Below are 9,894 nucleotides of genomic sequence, written 5' to 3'. Positions count from 1 at the left end.
TACCAAAACGTATAAAATCTCCGAAACCTGTTTTAATCTCAGACCGTCACCCCCAAACCATGTTCTTTCCCCCCAATATGGAAAACTGAACTAACAACACATTTCTTGATTTTAGAACTACAAGCGGGCGAGTTTAATAGCACAACGTTTCAAAACGCAGCCACAGGAGGTTAGTGGCACCTTAATTGAGGACACCGGAACCAGTGGAATGGTATCATATACAAGTGTTTCCGTTTGCTCCGTTCAGGCCGTTATAAAGAGACATTCTCCCCTCAGCAACCTCCTGTGCCAGAGGGCAACATCGAGAGATTTCCAGGAACACTTGCCAAACACCAGGTTTGAGAAGTCAACGAGAGAAGTTACACATTTTCCCCTTGGTTCATAATGTTATTACTACAAACTCTTGAAAGTTACAAACTGACACGTTTTAAAACATTTTGCCTGCCAACAGAGGGACAATATCGGTCCGCTAATACAGGACAAGTAAAGGCCCAATGCACAACTTTTATAAAGAAAAAAAAATATTTTTTCTCCAATTTGTCAGGGGTTACTGCAGCACACCTACTTCCAGCTGCTTTAAACGTTATAAAAATGACTAGTTTCTAGATAATAAATCAATGTTGCTTTTCCTGCCCTGAAGAAGGAAACAATCTACCACTTGTGTCTGAATACAGAACCAGATATCGTGAAACCCAGCTGCCGAACTAACGCGAGATTTCAGATTTCCGACCGTTTGAAAACTTGAGTTGCGTCTTCAACTTTATTAGCTTCTCTGGTGTCTAGCTGTTCACCTAGGTTTCGTATAATCGGTGGTCTTTAAGTTTAGGATGGAATTTCAAGGTGGGTAAATCATACATTTTTTTCTCTCTCTCAATCTAACAAGCTAAACAGATACAGAAACATTGCTCGTTAGTTATAAGCTAGCTAGCTAACGACGCTAGAATTGTCACATGAGTTAGCCAACTAGTTGGTTTTCTGTACCGCTAACGTTAGTGTCTTAGAGTAAGTACAATGTTTACTTTAGAGCCCGACATTCAGAGAATGTCAACAAACAAAAGCCATCTCTGGTGGCCGAAGTTAAGTTAGCTCGTGAAGCGAACCAACTAACGTTAGCTAGCTAACACGTTTGACATGGTGACTGGTCAGTTAGCTACATTAGCTAGCTAGTTATTGTTGGAATGTTTTATAGCTAGTTGGCAAAGTCAGCTACTAAGGTTGCCAGTTAGTGACTTTGATGATTAGCTAAAAGCAGAGTTTTGAAAATCAGCATCTGATCTTGTTTGCTAACCGTGTGGAGGAAGGCAAGGCTATAGACTAAGTAAGTAGTTAGCGAATAACAAAAGAGCCATAGCGAGGTACCTGTATGCTAACAACTAGCTAGCTTACTTATTCATTAACTTCTCTATCTTACGTTATCTGCCATCTGTCCCTAGGCACGGAACCAATGACTCTGGGTTCCCCGACATCACCCAAGCCCGGCCCGGGTGCCCAGTTTCTCCCCGGGTTTTTGATGGGGGATCTGCCAGCGCCTATCACTCCCCAGCCTCGGTCATTTGGAGTCATGGATATGAGGTCACCACTTCAAACAGGTGAGTGATAGTTTACTTTTGGGGGTAATTTATCATTCACTAAAACAATTAAATAGCTAGCTGACTTTCTAATCTATCATATATAATTATACACCCCCCCCTTTCATAGCGTGATAGGCCTAACTTAGTAACCAAAAAAGTAGTTGTTTTAAACTATCAGATCTGTTACTTTAACTTTCTGTGTTGTAATATGGCAACATATAGAGCCACCTAACAGTCTCTCCTCTCAGCAATATTTCCAATTGATTCCTGACTGTCTCTCTAACTCTTTCTGTTAGGTGGCTCTCCCCCTCAACCTGTGGTTCCTACACCCAAAGACAAGAGTGGGGCCCCTCCAGTCAGGAGTATCTATGATGACCTCTCCTGTCCCGCTGTCGGGATGTCCCCTATGGGTGCACATAAACAGGTACGTGTTAACAGAGTAGGTTTCATCCCTCTCCTGACCTGGGCATGAACCCAGGACCTTGTGTTCAACAACACTTTACACTCACAGACAGTGGTCTAATAGCCTGGTCACTGGTCTGGACACTTTACACTCACAGACAGTGTTCTAATAGCCTGGACACTTTACACTCACAGACAGTGGTCTAATAGCCTGGTCACTGGTCTGGACACTTTACACTCACAGACAGTGGTCTAATAGCCTGGTCACTGGTCTGGACACTTTACACTCACAGACAGTGTTCTAATAGCCTGGACACTTTACACTCACAGACAGTGGTCTAATAGCCTGGTCACTGGTCTGGACACTTTACACTCACAGACAGTGGTCTAATAGCCTGGTCACTGGTCTGGACACTTTACACTCACAGACAGTGGTCTAATAGCCTGGACACTGGTCTGGACAGTAAGTGGGAAAGCTGTGGACCCACTGGTCTGGTAACCCTTCCTTTCGGCTTTGAAGCGGGCGCATTGATTGGCTCTAACTTTTTTCCCATGAGGGATTGAGGCCGCTCGGTTGTAAAATCAAGGTGGTGGTACTCGGGTGCTGTGTGTTGGTTTTTGAGTGAGTGGCACAGAGGTGAACCAATAGTACAGCTCCCTTCATTTTCGATCCCATCAAAAAGTCTATTCAGACTCTGAAGAAACACCCCCCCCCCCCCCTTTAGCCAGGGAAGTGTTCTAACCAATCGCTAGTGATTCTACACCTGCTACATTAGCATCTCACCAGAAGTGTTTGATTTTGAGTAATGTGTCTGCATCAGGAGGACTTGTAATCACCTGGATGTTATCTTCTCTCAGCCATTCTCAATGATGCACACCCCGCTGTCTGGCTATATGGCTGTCACACCAGGAACAGGTGAGGTTTTTTATTTCTTCACACTTGTTTGGTTAGATTTACGAAGAGAGGGAATTCATAGGTATGTCCTAATGTTGTCTTCTGTTCAGCATCCAGTCTCTTTAGTCCTACTACCATCGGGCAGCAGGCCAAGTCAACAATGTCTCCAGCCCAAGTAGACCCTTTCTTCACTCAGGGAGACGCACTGTCTTCTGAAGACCATCTAGATGATACATGGATCACTGTATTTGGGTAAGTTACTGGTGTTGTACCCTCTAATATCTACAGGTGACTGCCTAAAAAAAAGGTGTCTATTTTTTTATATTTTTTTTTTAACCTTTATTTTACCAGGCAAGTCAGTTCAGAACAAATTCTTATTTTCAATGACGGCCTAGGAACAGTGGGTTAACTGCCTGTTCAGGGGCAGAACGACAGATTTTGTACCTTGTCAGCTCGGGGATTTGAACTTGCAACCTTTCGGTTACTAGTCCAATGCTCTAACCACTAGGCTACCCTGCCAACGCACCGATCCTGCATGTGATCCTGCATGTGATCCTGCATGTGATCCTGCATGTGATCCTGCATGTGATCCTCTGTTGCTCATTAAGAAACATGAATATTTCAGTCTTTGTGGGTTTGTGGTTCAATGTTGTAGTTACTGGTGTTTGTCCACCAAGAGACACCGTAGGAATAAAGCCAGTTACTTCCTCAAAAATAATCAGAATCTAAGATAAGGCTGCACTGATGGGGCAGGTCTGTCCCACTGTCTAGTATTCTGCAGTAGGATTGGATAGCGCACAATCGTATAGCTGTGTACCCCATGTTGGTGAGCATTGAATAAAATGATCCTATTTACACTTGGTAGTCAATTTGAACAATATAAAACATTTTTCTGGCTATTATCAATGCCACATAGCCTGTTTTCTATCAGAAGTTGCTTTATTGCCTTCAATTGCTCTTTAGTAGGATGGTGGGCCACCACGAGCCAGAACAACTTCAACCCACCTTGGCATAGATTCTACACGTGTCTGGAACTCTATTGGAGGGATGTGGCATCATTCTTCCACGAGAAATGCCATTATTTGGTGTTTTGTTGACGTTGGTGGAAAAACGCTGGTCTCAGGCGCCGTTCCACAATCTCCCGTAAAGTGTTCAATTGGGTTTAGATCTGATGGCGAGACGGCTATGACATATGGTTTACATCATTTTTCATACTCATCAAATCATTCAGTGACCACTCGTGCCCTGTGGATGGCGGCATTGTCATCCTATGGGAGCATAGCCATGCTATCCAAAATAATGGCCCGCCCAGCATTTTATACATGACCCCAAGCATGTATAATCAACTCGGAAATCCCTCCTTTCAATATAGTTTGTATCCCTCATTCACTCGAGTGTTTCCTTTTATTTGGGCCGTTGCCTGTACCTTTTTAACTGTTGAAATAACGGGTGTATTCATTATAGCTCACCTGGTTTTCCCAGATGGCCGGAGGACCAATCAAATCAAACCTCTGGAATGGATATCTATTGTACAGCTTCCTGTGTATAATACTCTTTATTTATTTATTTTTAAAAAAAATTTTTGTTAAACAGGTTTCCTCCTGCCTCTGCGTCTTATATTCTGTTGCAGTTCGCCCAGTATGGAAACATAACGAAACATGTGGTAAGAATATTTGCATTCTTTGAAAAGGAAATTTTAAGTGTGTGTGTGTGTTCTGTTTCACTGTTCTGTTCTCTTGTTGTACTAGATGTCCAACACTGGTAACTGGATGCACATTCAATATCAGTCTAGACTCCAAGCAAGAAAAGCTCTAAGTAAAGATGGGAAGATTTTTGGCGAGGCTATAATGATTGGTGTTAAACCATGCATCGATAAGGTAAGTCGCTCCTGGGTACATTTTTAAATTAGGAACATTCATTAGTGATAATATAATTTTTTTTTAAAGTCAAAACATTTTTACAAATGGATAGATGTATTTTACCACTATGTAAACAACATATCTAATCATTAATTAAGATTTGTGTGTCTCTCTAAGAATGTGATGGAGAGCTCAGACCGAGGCGCTACCTCCTCTGGCTCAGTGTTTACACCTCCAGTCAGAAATGGAACCCCCAGCCACCATGTCTCTACACCTCGCTCCTCTATGAGGCCCCTCAGTGCAGCCTACAAGGCCTGCAGCAGTGACTACCAGGTAGGATCAGGGGGGTTTCGTCATTAAATACTTTTGCCAAACCAACAGAAGTTGTAAGGCCATCTTAAAGACGAGGACCAAGGCACTCTTCGTCATATAATTAAAATGCAGTTATTGTCACGACATGTGAATCAAATGTATTTATATAGCCCTCCTTATACCAGCTGATATCTCAAAGTGCTGTACAGAAACCCAGCCTAAAACCCCAAACAGCAAGCAATGCAGGTGTAGAAGCACAATGGCTAGGAAAAACTCCCTAGAAAGGCCAAAACCTAGGAAGAAACCTAGAGAGGAACCAGGCTATGAGGGGTGGCCAGTCCTCTTCTGGCTGTGCCGGGTGGAGATTATAACAGAACATGGCCAAGATGTTCAAATGTTCATAAATGACCAGCATGGTCGAATAATAATAAGACGGAACACAAGGAACAAACGTTTTAAAAACTCTGACGTGTTTCGAACGCACCTTAGAGGGTTACAGTAGATGTACCGTGGAGGACTACAGGGCGTTGTGTCCGCTGGGGGGGGGCTGTGTGTCCGCTGGAGGGGGGCTCTGTGTCCGCTGGGGGGGCTCTGTGTCCACTAGAGCAACGCGACGGCTCTGGATAAAAATATTCCCAAACCTCAATGCGTACAATGCACTCTATGCATACTACATTATAGTAGTTAAAAGTGGTGTACGGATTGGTTGTCTTTTAAAAAAATGTAACATTTCATTCCTAATGCCATTGAGTGATCACTGTTTCTATGGACATGGGGACCGACGTGGAATTCACCGTGTTCCACTTTTGGTTTCAGGTGGTGGCAGACGAACACACCCCAAGGAAAGACGACAGTTTGGTTTCTAAAGCGATGGAGTACATGTTTGGCTGGTGAGACGGTCTCCTCCGATTGGCCCGAGCGCTTTTTATATTATTAAAAACTGGGGGGGGGGGACCCGACAGCAGCCTTCTGTCATCACTGTGTTGTGGAGTTTGTATCCTAAATGGTACCCTAATGGCCCAATTGACCCTGGTCAGAAGTAGTGCACTACATAGGGAATAGGGTGCCATTTGAGGATCATCCAGTGTGTCAGTGATTTGGGCGAACCAAGCCGATGTGGATTTCCTCAACCCTGCGACGACTATACATTATGTGGTGATTTGAGTGGACGGGATTTTGACTAAACAAACACCGGATGTTGACATTGAATGAAGTGTTTTTTTTGTGTGTTTTTTTGTGTGTGTGTGCAGGCGTCACAGTGTTGACCTGACGAACACAAACTTACATATTTTCTTATTTGCTGCTCTTGAGGATAATTTTTTTTTTTAAAGGCTCTTTCATATGAGTTGATGTCAAATGAATCCCACGTAAATCAAGACGTTGTTATTTCTCAAATGTCCCGATTTCCTACGTAGTGGTGTACTACTGTTGACCAGTACCCATAAGGGTCTGAATGGAATAGGGTGCCATTTACAGTATCTTAATTAAGTGCTGCTTTGACAGGTGGACGTGAAGGTTGCACATCAGTATCCTCTGTTTGATGGTGCAGGTTTCTTTTTGAAAATATTCTTCCCCTCCTAAGTGGTTCATTAGTAAACAACGGTAAATATAACAGGATCAGAGCTAAGAATTGTGATTTTTATATACGAAATGTCTTCTTTGTGTGCTGTCAAACATTTAAGTGTTTTAAAAAAAGAAAAAAATCTCTCAACTGTCGGTGTACCAAGTGTCTCGTCTTATATCCACATTTACATATTACATTTAAGTCATTTAGCAGACGCTCTTATCCAGAGCGACTTACATATTGGTTAATTTGAAACTATTTGCCTGTTTCTGCTGTCTACTATTTCGGCTGTCTCTTTTGAGTATTTCTACTGTCTCCTCTGTCAGCTGTCTCTTCTCTCTACTATGTCTGCTGTTTTTAATGCCTCTGTCACTTGCTTACTATTTTTGTCAAATAAATGTCACATAATTTGAATACCAGTTGGGTGTTTGGTAGTTTTTATATGCCAACGATGAACTATATAGTCTTTGCTTTTACCATGAAGACTTCTGACTCCGTTCCAGTGTTAGTCTGTCTGTAAAACACTAATTTTGTAGTTAGTATTCCAGCCAGAGCAGTAAGGAAGAGTGTTTTTAATATTTGAGACACCGTCCGGTGCCTATTCAGAGGAAGAGTGCTTAATATTTGAGACACTGTCTGGTGCCTATTCTAAAGTAGTGTGTTTTAGGGTTCCACTTGTGGCGTGACCACAATATGCACATTTAAAGACTCCACGTGTTTAGGGTATAAGCCCTGCATCTGTATTTGAAGGTTATGCAGGTGAGGCTAGAGGCGTGTTGTGAGTCTAGAGTAGAGGTTGACCGATTTAATCGGAATGGCCGATTTAATTAATTAATTTTAGGCCTTTTTTTTATTTTTTATAAAAAAATCGTTATTATTTCATACCTTTTATTTAACAAGGCAAGTCAGTTAACACACTTATTTTCAATGACGGCCTCGGAGAACGGTGGGTTAATTGCCTTGTTCAGGGGCAGAAGGACAGATTTTCACCTTGTCAGCTCAGGGGATCCACTCTTGCAATCTTACAGTTGACTAGTCCAACACTCTAACCACCTGCCTCATTGTACTCCACGAGGAGCCTGCCTGTTACGCAAATGCAGTAGAAGCCAAGGTAAGTTGCTAGCTAGCATTAAACGTATCTTATGAAAATCATTCAATCATAATCACTAGTTATAACTACACATGGTTGATGATATTACTAGTTTATCTTGCGTGTCCTGCGTTGCATATAATCAATGCAACGCTGGGGGGATGTTTTTTTGTTTTTTTTAAGCGCATTTGCGAAAAAAAATCGTTGGACGACTACCCAACCATAAACATCAATGCCTTTCTTCTATTCAATTCACAGAAGTGTATATATTTTTAAACCTGCATATTTAGCGAAAATAAATCCAGGTTAGCAGGCAATATTAACCAGGTGAAATTGTCATTTGTCTTGCGTTCATTGCACGCAGAGTCAGGGTATATGCAACAGTTTGGGCTGCCTGGCTCATTGCAAACTAATTTGCCAGAATTTTACATAATTATGACATACCATTGAAGGTTGTGCAATGTAACAGGAATATTTAGACTTAGGGATGCCACCCGTTAGATAAAATACCAAACGGTTCCGTATTTCACTGAAATAATAAACGTTTTGTTTTCGAAATGATAGTTTCCAGATTCGACCATATTAATAACCAAAGGCTCGTATTTCTGTGTGTTATTATGTTATAATTAAGTCTATGATTTGATAGAGCTGTCTGACTGAGTGATGGTAGGCAGCAGCAGGCTCGTAAGCATTCATTCAAACAGCACTTTGTGCGTTTTGCCAGCAGCTCTTTGCAAGCACAGCGCTGTTTATGACTTCAAGCCTATCAGCCTAATGGCTGGTGTAACCGATGTGAAATTGCTAGCTAGTTAGCGGGGTGCGCGCTAATAGCGTTTCAAACGTCACTCGCTCTAAGACTTGGAGTAGTTGTTCCCCTTGCTCTGCAAGGGCCGCGGCTTTTGTGGAGCGATGGGTAACTCTGCTTCGAGTGTGGCTGTTGTTGATGTGTTCCTGGTTCGAGGCAAGGAGGGGGACGGAAGCTATATACTGTTACACTGGCAATACTATAGTGCCTATAAGAACATCCAATAGTCAAAGGTATATGAAATACAAATGGTATAGAGAAATAGTCCTATAAATACTATAATAACTACAACCTAAAATCTCTTACCTTGGAATATTGAAGTCTCATGTTAAAAGGAACCACCAGCTTTCATATGTTCTGAGCAAGGAACTGAAACGTTAGCTTTCTTACATGGCACATATTGCACTTTATTTTACTAGGCAAGTCAGTTAAGAACAAATTCTTATTTTCAATGACGGCCTAGGAAGTGAGGGAACAGTGGGTTAACTGCCTGTTCGGGGGCAGAACGACAGATTTTTACCTTGTCAGCTCGGGGATTTGAACTTGCAACCTTTCGGTTACTAGTCCAACGCTCTAACCACTAGGCTACCCTGCCGCCCTTTACTTCTCTAACACTTTGTTTTTGCATTATTTAAACCAAATTGAACATGTTTCATTATTTATTTGAGGCTAAATAGGTTTTTATTGATGTATTATATTAAGTTAAAATAAGTTCATTCAATATTGTTGTAATTGTCATTATTACAAATACATTTTTCAAAAATTGTCCGATTAATCGGTATCGGCCCTTTTGGTCCTCCAATACTCGGTATCGGCATTGAAAAATCATAATCGGTTGACCTCCAGGATAGAGGCGTGTTGTGTGAGTCCCTGCTTGAGTCTGAGTCCCTGCCTCTCTCCTCCATTCCTCCTTTCATATCTGCCTCTCTCCCTCCATTCCTCCTTTCATATGAGCCTCTCTCCCTCCATTCCTCCTTTCATATCTTGCCTCTCTCCCTCCATTCCTCCTTTCATAGCCTCTCCCTCCATTCCTCCTTTCTGAGCCTCTCTCCCTCCACTTGTTGGATCTGCCTCTCTCCCTCCATTCCTCCTTTCAAGTGGTGCCTCTCTCCCTCCTGCCTCTCTCCCTCCATTCCTCCTTTCATATCGGCCTCTCTCCCTCCATTCCTCCTTTCAAGGCCTCTCTCCCTCCATTCCTCCTTTCACTGATCTGCTGTTCTCCCTCCATCTCTCCTTTCATATCGGCCTCTCTCCCTCCATCTGCCTCTCTCCCTCCCCTCCATTCCTCCTTTCATATCTGCCTCTCTCCCTCCATTCCTCCTTTCATATCTGCCTCTCTCTCCCTCCATTCCTCCTTTCATATCGGCCCTCTCCCTCCCCTCCATCTCTCCTTTCA

General features: G+C 42.6%; 1 protein-coding gene across 1 annotated transcript; it reads left to right on the top strand.

Annotated features, from left to right (window-relative positions):
• The first annotated feature begins 699 nt into the window (after positions 1 to 699).
• Positions 700 to 6,779, top strand: nup35 (nucleoporin 35). The gene is made up of 9 exons (XM_064943856.1): positions 700 to 840; positions 1,434 to 1,589; positions 1,868 to 1,995; positions 2,832 to 2,889; positions 2,979 to 3,120; positions 4,462 to 4,531; positions 4,617 to 4,745; positions 4,905 to 5,060; positions 5,856 to 6,779. The coding sequence occupies exons 1-9, from the start codon at positions 828 to 830 to the stop codon at positions 5,931 to 5,933; spliced, it is 930 nt and encodes a 309-aa protein (XP_064799928.1). The 5' UTR covers positions 700 to 827; the 3' UTR covers positions 5,934 to 6,779.
• The last annotated feature ends 3,115 nt before the right edge of the window (positions 6,780 to 9,894 follow it).

This window comes from Oncorhynchus masou, chromosome 29, assembly GCF_036934945.1.
Source record: "Oncorhynchus masou masou isolate Uvic2021 chromosome 29, UVic_Omas_1.1, whole genome shotgun sequence".
Lineage (NCBI taxonomy): Eukaryota > Metazoa > Chordata > Actinopteri > Salmoniformes > Salmonidae > Oncorhynchus > Oncorhynchus masou.
This window is presented reverse-complemented; position numbering and strand designations above follow the sequence as displayed.

Excerpts from the sequence above, each read along its gene's own strand:
- nup35 (XM_064943856.1), top strand. Across the intron at positions 4,532-4,616 it reads GAAACATAACGAAACATGTG|ATGTCCAACACTGGTAACTG; the intron begins GTAAGAATATTT and ends TTGTTGTACTAG. Across the intron at positions 4,746-4,904 it reads TTAAACCATGCATCGATAAG|AATGTGATGGAGAGCTCAGA; the intron begins GTAAGTCGCTCC and ends TGTCTCTCTAAG.